Raw genomic sequence first — 12,374 nt, forward strand, 5'->3', positions numbered from 1 at the left:
TGGTCATTGCACCAACATCGGTGACTCAAAAAATACGGCAATCTTCGTATGATGCGCGTGTGCGTTTGCTGTCCTGGCGAACTGATTGCTGGTTGAGTTCCTTGACACGCGGCTTACTACCTAGGTGTTCAAAGGAGGAACTATCCCAGTGTTCACAGCTGGTAATGCATATCCTCCATTCTCGAAGGACGAAGACGTTAAGCATGGAGTATCTTATAGCGTCGGTTTTTGGTCTGCCGTAAGCGCGACTTTCATTGGTTACCTGCGATGAGGGATTTCGGGGGCGCAGCAGCGACGTTTCAGCCCCACTAAGCTGTCATTTTAACGACGCTCATCATTCATCACCACTTCCTCGAGTAAAGCAACCTACCCTCCAAGGGATGGCTGAAGAGAGCTTTACATACCTACACAGTTCGAGCTGCTCGACGATCGTGGGACCGGATAAAGGTATTCGACATGTTCGCACGCTCTGGTACCTAGGTATGCACGTAATGCTGACAAAAAGGTCAACGCAATCAGACAGCTGCGACTGCTTCCTTTCGCGGACTACACTCTACCATGCCGCCACGACCGATGAGTCCCATACATTGAGATCACTCCACGAAACCGAGCAGGCGGCGATTCGGAAGTTCGTGGCGCGCAAGAACGCAGTGAAGCTCGCACAAACGCAAGAGAAGTTTGAAGGCGGGGTGTATTCCCCTCTATGCCCAGGCGAGATTCGCGTTCTGGAACTATATCCTGGAGATTTCGAAACCCCATTTCGGGGAATCTTACATGCGGTCAGTGTCGACTTCGAATATCCGTCTCTCAACACCTATCCAGTCCGGAAGCGCAATACAGATCATGGCATATCTCTTCCTGGAGGTAGTACAGTCTGGTATACTGCGCTCAGCTATGTCTGGGGCGCGCCTCAGTTCAATGAGACCATCCAGGTTGGAGATGACAGCATTAAGATTACCACAAGTCTCGCGTGTGCGCTCCAGCATTTGAGATCAGAAAAGCAGAGTGTATTCCTTTGGGTGGACCAGATTTGCATAAATCAAGCGGACGCAAAAGATAAAGAACAACAAATTCCCTTGATGGGGTTGGTGTACAGCCACGCCACGAATACTTTGATCTGGCTCGGCGACGAAGGGGACGACGACGCGGCACTAGCATTTGAAACCCTGCACAGAGCGTATTCTGCTGTGCAATACGCGGAACAAGCTGTTACACCAGCGGACTTTGCGCGGCTGAGCCTACCCAACGCCAACGATGCTGCATGGAGAGAAGTGAGGCAGCTTTTCCGTCGCCCGTGGTTCACACGTTTATGGACGATCCAAGAAGCCGTTCTTTCCCTTCGTATATTCGTCAAATGCGGTAAAGTTACCGAGTCATGGGATGACTTTGCCTCCTGGTGCGCTTCTCTTCAACAGGCCGGACTACTCGACTGGTTAGTAGTAGAGAGCACCATCGATCTCCTAAACCTGGAGACAACTACAAAAAGTCTGCCTCCGCCTACGGGAGGTACTACGGTCAATGCTCTTCAACAAGAGCGGTTCGTCCGTGCAGTGACGAGCCAGCATCGAGTGTTATTGGATGTTCTGGTCTCTACGCGATATGCGCAAGCTACGGAGGCAAAGGATAAAGTCTACGGGATCCTTGCGCTGGTCGAGACAGATATCAAGCCAAGATATTCTACCAAAGTATCAGTACGAGATGTGTATCACGAAGTCTGTTTGGTGCCGCTCCTAGAGGACCCATACCGTATCCTCTGTTGCGTAGATCACGACGCACCACTTACGCCGTCTTGGATTCCAGATTGGAGCGCCCCACGAGTTACCGAATCTTTTGGATATTCGACCAAGTCGTTGGCACTTTACAGTGCTGGCGGTAGCCGCTACAATCTAGGAGGTAACGCCTTTCACATACGACTGGAACTGAGTGACGATAAGAAGCGCCTCACCCTTCAAGGAAAGATATTTGATTCCATTGCTATGCTCGGACCCCTTACCACCGATGCTTCATTGGACATCGATGAACCAGCGCAGAACAACAAGCAATGGGCTCCTTACGTGGACATCGCACACACTCAGGGCCACTATCCAGACGGATCCTCCATATACGACGCATTCTGGCAGACGCTCGTAGCCGGAAAAGACGGATCCGGTAATGCCAGAGCTCCGAAAGACTACAGCGAAGTGTTCAGCCTGATTCTCGACTCATCTGTGGGGAACATGTCATCGCTTCCGGGTCAAACGTACAGTACGCGCCGACAGAAGGGATTCTTTACCCTCGATAGTCTTCGCTCGCGGAAACCCAAGCAGATTTATGAAGATTTGCAAAAGGCTTTCCGAGCTGCTTTGCAGAATAGGCGGTTCGCTGTGACCGAGAAAGGATATTTTGCCCTTGTTCCAAGGGGTACGGAAGTAGGATATCGGGTTTGCGTCTTTGAGCATGCGAATGTACCGTACGTTATCAGATGTGTAAAGAGCGATAGAGTGGTAGAACTTCTGGGTGAAGCGTATGTTCATGGGATCATGGAAGGCCAGGTAATGGGGATTGCTGACGTCACAACACAACCTATTACCCTTGTGTAGAAAGCAGGACTAGATCGCGGAATCAAGAGCATCCCTTATAGCGACGGTATTTAGAGCGACACTCCTAACAGCTGGACCCCACTATTGCAGTCTCAGTTAGCCCTCTCCATGCCATAAGCATCCCCTCCTGCCTCTGAACCCTCACCAACCTCGGTCCTCTTCGCGCTTGCAACCGGCTTACACAACCTGCCGTCGCTCTCCTCAACGAATGCCTCACTTCCCACACACCGCCGACACCATAGCACGTTGTCCGGATCTACCCTTCTCTTGATTCCCAGCAGCCTTCTGTAGTTTTCCCCAAAGAAAGCATGCTCCCACTCCGGCTCAAAGCTATCCGGTTCGTTGAAATAAGCACCGGTTTCGGGAGAGAGATTACGCAAGGCCTGCGTTTTGTTGAAGGTAATGTCACGGTATACGGAATCTATGATTGACTGTGGGCTCCCATCCGGCCAGGTCTCCACTACGATGAAGTGTACGAGGGTATTTCGCCAGGCAGGGTTCATGGAGATGACTTCGGGATAGTAGGACGGTGCGTTGGGCGATGCGATCATGTGCCCTAGGAGGCTCGGATTCGACGGACCCTGTGCGTGTTAGTGGGCTTTACTTTATGGATGAAAAGAGAACGAGCTCGCATTTGGTTTCGACAGATCCATGCTCGGTCCAATTTCTTGGAACACCTTCGCAGTCACATTCGGATCTGAAAGGCTTCTTGGGCTCAGCAGCCACGAGCCATATCCGGAGCCACCGGAAGCAACTGGCTCGTTCGTGAAGACCGGCGCGTAAACCTCGAGATACGTATCGCCTTGTGTAATGTTGGACTGATATGCGAACAGGTGCGCCTGACTCTTGAGCCTCTCTTGAATAGGTGCCATTAACACTTCCACCGTCCCTTCTGGCTTATCATAGAGGAAGAAGCCCCATAAGAACGCAAGAACAGGGTATGCAGGCGGTCCCACCATATAGTAATATCCTTGCATACCGCCTTCCTTGAGTCGCGGCATCTCGGAGTGTATAAAGCCCATCAGGCTCCAGAATTCAGCCGTAATATTTGGGCTCAGTGAGCCCACAGCGAAGGTGTGTAAGGTTGTCTTTGGGGTAGGATAGGCTTTGATGACAGCTTCGGTCACGACGCCGTATGTCCCACCGCCACCTCCGCGGATGGCAAAGAAGATATCGGAGTTCCTGCAAGGATTCGTGACGTAGACTTTTCCCTTAGGAGTCACAATAGTGGCTTCGAGGAGGTTGTCAGCGCCCATGCCGTAATTTCCAGATAGTGTGCCGTGGCCGCCACCAGTAAGCCAGCCAATGAGGCCGACGTCGGGGTTCCCGCCGGTGACGATGATCGAGCCGTGCTTCGCCATTTCAGTCTGGACGTCAATGCCGGTCTCGCCCGCTGCGACGCGAGCGGCAGCTAGAGTGCCGTTGATTGGGCAAGAGCTGGGCTTGAAGGAAGGGATGTATTCGATGCCACGGAGATTATGAGTCCAAATGCTGAGGCTGCCATAGCCGATGCTCCTGCTCAAGTATCAACAACTATAATCTCCTGTAATGACTGTGATTGAACCCTTACCTTCCCGGATACGAATGCCCAGTGCTCTTAACAACGACTCTCACGTTCTTCTTTCCGGCCCACTTCAGCGCGTCGCCGACTTGCTTCGCTGAAGTAGCGTTGACCACATACCAAGGGTAGTTTCCGATTGAGCAACCTTTTTCCCCGGCGTTCACATCGCCAGTCACGCTCGTACCGTTTAGATAAATCGGATTGCACGAGTTATTGGTCCAGATGGGATAGTCGATGCTGATAGGATTTGCTGCATGCCATGTAGAGTTAAACCAATGCGACCGGACAAACGCGCATGCTTCCTCGCCATAGTGCGGCTGATCCGGATAGCAGACGGAGCCTGGGGGTACACCTTTGATCAACGCGCCAGATAGAGTGCTGTTCAATGCAGTCCATTCTGCGTCTGAAGGCCAGCAATGGCTATCAGGAGTCTACTAACGAGGTTAGTTTCGCGTGCTAGAAGGGAATGGGTAATTCCACTTGCGCATTTGCAGTCACCATGGGACGCAGTCGCAAGGACAGTCGTCGACGACAAATATGAAATGAGAGCCTGCAAGATCCTCATCATCAATAGGCGCTCGCGTTGCGATGAGTTAGTGCCTTCCAAAGAGTTGAGGTTTTGGCTTTATACTGCACCAACTCTACGCTCGTACGTACAAGTCCATGATTCGCGCTCAGCCCATCGCTTACGTGCGAATACCTAGGTGTGCACATGGTTATATTGGCCCAGCAATGCGATTGGCTTGTCTGAGCGGGAAAAATGACGCTGTTTGTGCCTCACCGGTCACATCATGGGCCTCTTCGCATGGAGATGAGGCTGTGCTCTAAGCGAAGCCGAGAACGAGGAATGCGAACCGTTCAGCGTGTATGGAGATTCGATGAGGCAGAATTCAATGCTTCGCGAGCAATAGCGGGCGAAGAAAGTAGGAAAATGCGCTGAAATTCCGGCATGCGAATGTCCAGCCAGCGGGTTGTGTGAGCCTCGATCACTGCCTCGTCACCTGATAGGTCTCCGGCGGCCGCATGCCTAGGTGCGCTCCTCGGCCCAGCGAGGAAAGGGTTCGCGAATGCAGACTTGTCGTTCATATCGCGTCAAAGAGAAAATTAGGACTCGCATGACCATGTTTTCCGGGGTGAATGGCCCGTTCATTGTCAGCCCTTCCAAGGTCAGCAGGCGTAACGTGCTGCAGAGCGAGCAAGACGGCGGGCTTAGCTTTGTCTATAGGATGACTCAGCCTTAGACCCCTGTCTCAACTTTCGATGGACCAGATCGTGGAGCGTTTCAGGAGCCGGTTCGGTTCTTCCAAGGTGGGGAATGCAGCTGTCCTTGAGGGTCACGTGAGGCTCTAGCGCGCGGGGGCGGTGGCTTTTCATCCCTGGACACGGCCACCTCCCCAACGCCTTGTCACTCCAACTCCGTGTGCATTCTCAACCTCTGCGTCGGGTCGACGGCTGCGCATTCACGTGAGCACAATGCGGTCAATCGAAAGGAAACCGGCCACGGCGCACTCTTTCACAACCTAGGGCAGTAGCGAATGCGTTCTTTCACGAATCTCGGTATTTACACGAAGAAAACCCCGCTGCATCCCCGTTAGCCCACCATAGCTGCTTCGTCAGTTCGCCGCAGTCCAAAGTGCCGGACCCGGATACGGGTATGAAGTCGGGTTCGTGTACAGGTTGAAGAGGATGCCAGGATCGGTCCTGGTATACAAAGCCGTTCCCGCAACACCGCCGCTCGGAGCTACCGTCCCGCTTCCTCCAACCTTGAAATTCAGGCACTGAGGGTAGGCCTGCGCGCCGTTATCACTGTTCCCGCCGTGAAGAGCGATGATTTCGTGCCGGATCACGTAGTTGCCGGCCTTGAGGTTACGAGGAAGGGTCATCGAGGTGCTAAAGTTGTTTGCAATAAGCTGGTCGGTCACCCAGGTGCCTGTGCCGCCCGGCGTAATGAGACCGGCTTGCGAAATCTTGCTCCAGCGGAGGTTCGATGCGGATTGAGTCGTGCATTCACCTGTTCTGTCATCAGTAACGGTTTCCTTGTTTTTCCCGCGATCCGCTACAACCCACCATTACATGGAGCAATATAGTTAATCACTGGGCCTTTGTGGCTATCTGGCCACGTGTTCCACGAGAACTTGATCGTGTCACCCGCGTTAACGCTCGCATATGCCTTTCCAGCTGTAGCGCTCTTATGACAGGCAATATCAACGGATTGGAAAGAGCTCGGAGAGACGAAGCCCAAATCCTGATTCAACGAGTCCCAGCCCGCGGTGACGGGCTTCTGATCCGCCGCGTAGTAGTACCACACTGGATCGGAGCCCTTGGTCCATGCGCCGTTGATGCTGACGCCAGTGACGAAACCGTGGGCAGCGGCGACGTCGAGGAGGGCGGCGAGCGCTGGAAGGAGAAGAGCCGAAGTATGCATCTTGGAGACGTGAGAGATCTCGGTATCGAAGGGTCGTGTACGTGCTGAGGGTTTGCAATGGCAGCCATAGGTAACGATCATCATCGCAAGCTTTTATATCTCTCTTTTCTGTATCGCAGAAGCTGAACTATACCCAACTCGTACGCCCAAGGGCACGGAGCAGGCAGGCCGGATCCAATCTGGCAACAGCGCAGCAGCATACAGCATTCTTCATTACAACGCCTTATCCAGCATTGAATTGCACGAATGAAAATCCGACCGAGGACGCGAAGCCTCTGTCGTCATGCTTGGCTCGGCGCTATTTGGTCCGCGTGAGTTTAAAGGAACGGTTGGAGCCGAGGATAAGAGCTATGGTAGCGCCGACAAGGCTGTAGTCGAAGCAAACGATAATTGCATTGTAATTAAGAGAAAGCCGAATTTTTGTTGGAGGGATGGGCGGGGGATGCGTATTACCGGTGGTTTTCGAAGATGCGTACCCGGTTTCGCCGTTAGTTTAATATATGTACCCCGGGTTTCTAATATGCAGCGCCGTTAGCGAAGCCATCCAAGAACCCCCTTAGCATTTCTGTCTGGATCATTCGACGGAATCGAGCCCGAGAGAGATTGTGTGTGCTGGAAGCGAAACCCCATGCCTCGGCTGCTACCCGCCCAGTCGAAGGAAGCAGACACATGATGCTCCCGGTTGGCCCGTGAACCTATGCGACCTGCTTACCAGTCCGCTCTCGTCGCTTCCTGAGCGACAAATAAGCCGCGACAGAGACCTGCAGCTTGTTAGGACTGCTTGCTATATTCATCATGCGGGCTGCTGCACTTGTTGGGTGCTTGTAGCAACGAGGACTGGGGGAATTCCTGCCCTCGTTACGGCATAGGTGGACATCTACGCACGCATATTCCGATGCTGGCTGAACCTTACTCTACGCTGTATGCCTCGTCGCCGTCATCCGCAACCTTAGTTCTCCCCGACAGTGATGGCCTGAAGCGCTGTCACGAGACACCTTACACCAACATCCGTGCTTTACGCGGGGACTACGAGTTATGCCTACGATAGCGTAGATAGGGAAGTCGTATAGTCGATACTGTCTCCTGGTGCCTTGTGGATCGCTGGGTTTAGGCACTGGGAGCATAGCCTCTCCAGCCATATACCTCTATTTACTCTTTCTTCTTTCAACTCGTATCTAGCTGATTAGAAAAATGTAGAAGGACCATATTTATGGAACTAATTTGGATAGAAATTCTACCGAAGTAGGGGTCTTAGCCTTTCCTCTAATATTAGCCGGAGCGTTGCCGTATCGCGGTTGTGGGTACGTTGTACCTATAACGCGGATCACGGGCGGGATCACTTGCTGAAGGCGGTGGAGCCTTTTCGTCTGGGCTATAAAGATTAGTAGAGAGATATCGGAGTGTAGGTGTTGAGATTTGCGAAAGGGATGGGAGTGGGTAGTAGATTCGGTCCTGGCATTGGCCAGCGGACTGAAGAGGAGTGATTTTACTACGGTGAGGTGGAAAGTTTAAACGAAGCGAAGAGGAATTCTGGATGTAGTGACTGTGTTATCCAGACGGAATCTATTTTCACTTCTTATATACAGGGTAGTTGGCTTCCCGAATCTCGTATGCCTTGCTTTAAGACATGCGTTCCTGCTAATCTCATGACGTGACAATTCCCCTTTTCAAAGCTTCGAAGAGGTAAACCGTTAGTCTCTTTATATAAAAAGCCCCCTCTTTCTACTTGACTCCATCGCATTCATGCCTTACGTCATGGCACCCATAGTCCTTAGTTCTAGGCCTCCCGAGTGAGGTAGTAGAAATAGCAATCGCCTACCTTCCCCTCGCAGATATCCTCCGCTGCTAGCGCGCATTAGACTCTTGGAATTTATTTATTCGTAGGAGTCCCGCCCTTAGCGAAGCCCTCTTCCGGTGAACCCGAGAGTGCCGCCGTGAATAACAGCGGCGAAGTCGGAGTGGATTATGTGCATGAAGTGTGGGACAATATCCACGGCAGGGCCCTATGTGCACGAGCCAACCAGCTTCCAGACCCCAAGTCCGTCTGTGACTTCGTCGCCTAGCTTACTCCGCTGCTCTACACTCTCCAAGGCTCAGCCGGGCAACCGAATGAGAGGGGAGACATTGACATGTCCTTCTCCACCTCAGACCTTCTCTCCGTCTATCTACCCGCAACGAAACGCCCATCCGCTCTAACCCCTGGTTCAACATGTTCTTCACCCACCCACCCGTTTGCAAGATTGACGTGAAAGGGAGGTAGGTCGAACAAAGCCCGCCACACGCGGGCCGATTAATTCAAGTTTTGGTCCACCAAGTGGGAACACGCCGGAGAAGACGGAGGGCGCCCAGTTCATTGATTGCCTTATTTGCTGCATAATTGGTCAGTATGGTTAGAGAAGATAGCGGTATTAGGAGTGAGGGGGCCACAGGGTTAGATGAGGCTACATGGTGGAGAGGTTCGAGGCGAAGGTGAAGGCGAGCTTAGGAGTAGGGAATATGTCTTGGGAGAAGGACACATGAATGAGGAGAAGGAAGGGGTGTTTGATGGCGGATATCATATAGCAAAAGTGAAATGTTCTTCCATTGATCTCGTCATAGCCCAATCTCGAGGCGTCTCATAAGCAGCGCCCATCCTCCGAAGCCATTCGTCATACGTACCAACATCAACGACGAGGAACCTCCGTGACGCTAACACCCGTTTTAGTCTTCGCCTGGGAACTGTATGGTTCGGCAACCATAAGCGGAGTAGTGCCCTGAGGAACAGCGGAGTACCTCTTGCGTCTGCGCCACATTCTATGCACAACTTCAGTATACTTGTCAACGAGCGAAGGGGAACAAGAGAAACTTACAAGAATCCAACAATCACTGCCGCGATGACCGGCGCACCAAGACCTACACTCACGCCAATGATAACCTTCTTACTCACGCCTCCAACTTTGCCGTCAAGTGCTTTGCCGACACCATTGCCGCCCGCTCCCGGTGTAGCTGGCGGTGTGTAGCTCGTTGGGCTACCAGACGTTGACACAATGTCCTTAACGCCAGTACCGAAAGCCACGGTGTTGGTGACCATATCTTGCACACTCTGCGGGAACGTCGCTTCCTCACCCGACGGAACCGCAGTGGTAAGTGTCCGCGTCTCGACAGTCCTCGTTGTCGACTGGAGGGACGCCGGGCAGTTGCCGACAACCGTTGACATGCATGCTACACCCGTATGTGTAATCTCCGTACTAATGACCGTGGTCTCGAGATCCTGTCTCTTCCTCGCTCCAGCTGTAATCGTCGACCCAACATTCCTCTGTGTAGGCGTCCCCTTAATCGCACAGGCCTCCGCCAGTTCCGTCTTAAAGACAGGGATACTTGTCTCGGCCACGGGACCCCACGTATGCGTATCGATCGCAACGCTCGCACCTGCTGTAGCGCCCAGTGCAAGCTGGTACTCCTGCACTACCTTGAGTTCGCACCCTGGGTCGTCGGGGACCAGCGTCACGTTCGTAGTGAACTCCGCGATGTTGGCGTAGACGCCCACTTCAATGCCGCCACTCATCTGGGGGAAGCCAACTTCTTGGTTGAAGATAGTAAAGTGTGGACCGATTTGAGGCGTGGAGAGGACAAGCCCGGAGTGTATGCCGATGCGCAGCACGGCGCTCATGACAACGCCGGCGGATTCGATGGTTACGGGGAGGAACTCGAATTTGCCGCCGGGGCTGGAGATTGACGTTAGTCAGGGATCAGGGAGGGAGAAGTGTGGAAGAGGGCTTACAATTCCAGGTTGGAAACATTCTGGCCGAAGAGTGCAATGTCGATTGTGATACCGTCGTCTAGCTTGATGTGGAAGCCGCTGCTGATATCGATGGTTCCGTCCACACTAAGGATCAAATCGACCTTGAACACGACGCCGAGCATGAGACTGTTTCCGACTCCGATGCCAATTGGCGTGTTGCTCGTGAACAAATTGAGCTCATACTTGGCGCCCATACCAAGAATAGTTTCCAGTTCCAAGTACAGCTCCATGCCATCAAACTGGAAGTTGAGCGTGCACTCAGGAATATCTGGGATATCGACGTCGAAGGAGTAGTTGAAGGTGGGCATGGCGAAGTCTCTGACGTCGAATCCATCGGCAAGATTGCCGATAACTGACTCCGTGTAGTTTCCAAAATAGTCCAGGACTTCTTCAGTGAAGTTGCCTACCTCGTCTGCCACCACGTCGACGGTGTTTTCGAGAGCATCACTAGCATTGAAGTTATCAGGGATGTTGAGCTCCGCCCTCGCAAGGCCCTTGACGTAGCATGTCGTGCAGATGATTTCGACGCTTTCTGAGACAGAAGCAGTGGCATTGTTGCTGTTCGTGGGGATGTCTTGAGATAAGCCGCTGTGATGGAAAGTCAGCACGACGGAGTCTGATGGGAGGAGTAATACTTTATGGTACTCACAATTTCAGCAGCACTGCGCCGTCCCAGCTCCGATCCAGGGTGGTGTTTCCCTTCAAGTCCGTTCTCTTCTCAAGCTTCGCGGCGGCAAGGCCTCTCCGAATAGCTCGGTATGTATCCTCAACAGTACTGCCCGGGGCATTGTACGTGCGGACAGCAAGGTCCATCGGCGAGGGAGTAGCAGCTACAAAGCTCAGGCACGAGGCCAGAACGAACGAATACAAGAGAGCTCCCAACGCCATTTTGAAAACGGGTAGTTGCACCAGCAACTCGACGGGAACTTGAAGAGCAAAAAGCTGAGAGCCTTGTATCCTCGAACCCCCTCCCACAAGTCGCTCCCCTCACTGATCCTTATACTAAGGCATCCAGACTGCGCGCCGCCGGCAACATGGAGGCTTTGCAGGACCTGGGGCCGGGACTGCGACACATGTGCTTCACTCGCGGAGGGGTGTAACCCGTTCCGGCGAAGAAGCACAGTGTTGGTGCAGGGAAGACGATCCTCAGCCTTGTGGCACGTCTGTGCGCTTTTCCGTTGAAGTCTAGGAGCATTATGAAACGTGGGGCTGCAGGTACTGTACCTCCAAAGCAGCTCGCGTGACTGAGGCTCATCAAGACGCGAGCGGCGACTTTCTATTGTTCCACCTCGTTGTTCCGTCTCTCTTCACCAACGCATCGCAAGCCTGTTTTTTTTTTTTTTTCCTTCCAAAAACCCTATTTCTTCCCGCACAAGTCTGAACATTTGCAACACCGACCCTTCGACGCATACTTAGGCACTGCCCCGACCGGGACATGCACCGCGGGGATACTAATTTTATTTCGCCCCAAGTGCGGAAGTATCTTGGCCCCCTCTGCAGGCGCAAGACCGCCGGCTGATAAGCTTTCCCACTCCCATTAGCGCAAATAGTGTTTGTAAGAGGATAGAGGCAGCTTGAAACGCTACAAGACGCATGCACATGCAGTGCGTGCTCGAGGCGCTGGCTGTGCCGCGAACGGCGTGCGGCAGGGGAAAGAGAGGACGGCTGTGTACTGTAAGGAGGAGGCGCGGGGGAACAGCTGGTTGAGGGAGGTGGTACGGTAGGACGTGCTGCTGTGTCTGGAGCGGTGGACGCGGGAAGAGGTGGACTGAGGAGGCTCGGACGGTGAAAGGGACCTGGGCAGGGTCCTTGGCGCTGCCACTCAACACCACGCTACCTTCGCGTCATCTACACCTCCAAAACTTTCAGTCAATACTGCGAGCCTCCCCCTCCCACTATTCATAGCCCGCATGCATTCCACTCACCGAATTTCGCGTCACATGACATTCCATTGTTCGGCGCGTGCCGACTGCGCCCTGTGCGGACCTCACCGACAGCTGCGCAGAATGCCCCCGCTGCACCCCTCCT

General features: G+C 53.2%; 4 protein-coding genes across 4 annotated transcripts; 1 reads left to right on the plus strand and 3 right to left on the minus strand.

Annotated features, from left to right (window-relative positions):
• The first annotated feature begins 350 nt into the window (after window positions 1–350).
• On the plus strand, window positions 351–2,613 carry BU26DRAFT_456011 (HET-domain-containing protein). Its single transcript, XM_033824901.1, has 2 exons — window positions 351–447; window positions 520–2,613. Exons 1-2 carry the CDS (start codon window positions 381–383, stop codon window positions 2,577–2,579), a joined length of 2,127 nt encoding a protein of 708 aa, XP_033685397.1. The 5' UTR covers window positions 351–380; the 3' UTR covers window positions 2,580–2,613.
• A 42-nt stretch (window positions 2,614–2,655) lies between these two features.
• Window positions 2,656–5,066, minus strand: BU26DRAFT_483366 (uncharacterized protein). The gene is made up of 4 exons (XM_033825803.1): window positions 4,625–5,066; window positions 4,150–4,571; window positions 3,212–4,094; window positions 2,656–3,160 (listed from the first exon to the last, which is right to left on the minus strand). Exons 1-4 carry the CDS (start codon window positions 4,706–4,708, stop codon window positions 2,672–2,674), a joined length of 1,878 nt encoding a protein of 625 aa, XP_033685398.1. The 5' UTR covers window positions 4,709–5,066; the 3' UTR covers window positions 2,656–2,671.
• Window positions 5,067–5,562: 496 nt separating this feature from the next.
• Window positions 5,563–6,565, minus strand: BU26DRAFT_483369 (lytic polysaccharide monooxygenase; the record flags this gene model as incomplete). Its single annotated transcript, XM_033825804.1, has 2 exons — window positions 5,563–6,151; window positions 6,208–6,565. The coding sequence occupies 2 exons, from the start codon at window positions 6,563–6,565 to the stop codon at window positions 5,754–5,756; spliced, it is 756 nt and encodes a 251-aa protein (XP_033685399.1). The 3' UTR covers window positions 5,563–5,753.
• Window positions 6,566–9,207: 2,642 nt separating this feature from the next.
• On the minus strand, window positions 9,208–11,417 carry BU26DRAFT_300976 (uncharacterized protein). Its single transcript, XM_033821781.1, has 4 exons — window positions 10,996–11,417; window positions 10,326–10,934; window positions 9,415–10,269; window positions 9,208–9,358 (listed from the first exon to the last, which is right to left on the minus strand). The coding sequence occupies exons 1-4, from the start codon at window positions 11,232–11,234 to the stop codon at window positions 9,229–9,231; spliced, it is 1,833 nt and encodes a 610-aa protein (XP_033685400.1). The 5' UTR covers window positions 11,235–11,417; the 3' UTR covers window positions 9,208–9,228.
• Between the last annotated feature and the right edge of the window lie 957 nt (window positions 11,418–12,374).

This window comes from Trematosphaeria pertusa (genome assembly GCF_010094035.1).
Source record: "Trematosphaeria pertusa strain CBS 122368 unplaced genomic scaffold BU26scaffold_6, whole genome shotgun sequence".
Taxonomy (NCBI): Eukaryota; Fungi; Ascomycota; class Dothideomycetes; order Pleosporales; family Trematosphaeriaceae; genus Trematosphaeria; species Trematosphaeria pertusa.

Excerpts from the sequence above, each read along its gene's own strand:
- BU26DRAFT_300976 (XM_033821781.1), bottom strand. The coding sequence starts at position 11,234 with ATGGCGTTGGGAGCTCTCTTGTATTCGTTCGTTCTGGCCTCGTGCCTG. Across the intron at positions 10,935-10,995 it reads GGCGCAGTGCTGCTGAAATT|CGGCTTATCTCAAGACATCC; the intron begins GTGAGTACCATA and ends TTTCCATCACAG. Across the intron at positions 10,270-10,325 it reads AATGTTTCCAACCTGGAATT|CCCCGGCGGCAAATTCGAGT; the intron begins GTAAGCCCTCTT and ends GTCAATCTCCAG.
- BU26DRAFT_456011 (XM_033824901.1), top strand. The coding sequence starts at position 381 with ATGGCTGAAGAGAGCTTTACATACCTACACAGTTCGAGCTGCTCGACG. Across the intron at positions 448-519 it reads GATCGTGGGACCGGATAAAG|ACAGCTGCGACTGCTTCCTT; the intron begins GTATTCGACATG and ends CAACGCAATCAG.
- BU26DRAFT_483366 (XM_033825803.1), bottom strand. The coding sequence starts at position 4,708 with ATGATGAGGATCTTGCAGGCTCTCATTTCATATTTGTCGTCGACGACT. Across the intron at positions 4,095-4,149 it reads GGGCATTCGTATCCGGGAAG|GAGCATCGGCTATGGCAGCC; the intron begins GTAAGGGTTCAA and ends ATACTTGAGCAG. Across the intron at positions 3,161-3,211 it reads TGGATCTGTCGAAACCAAAT|GGTCCGTCGAATCCGAGCCT; the intron begins GCGAGCTCGTTC and ends TAACACGCACAG.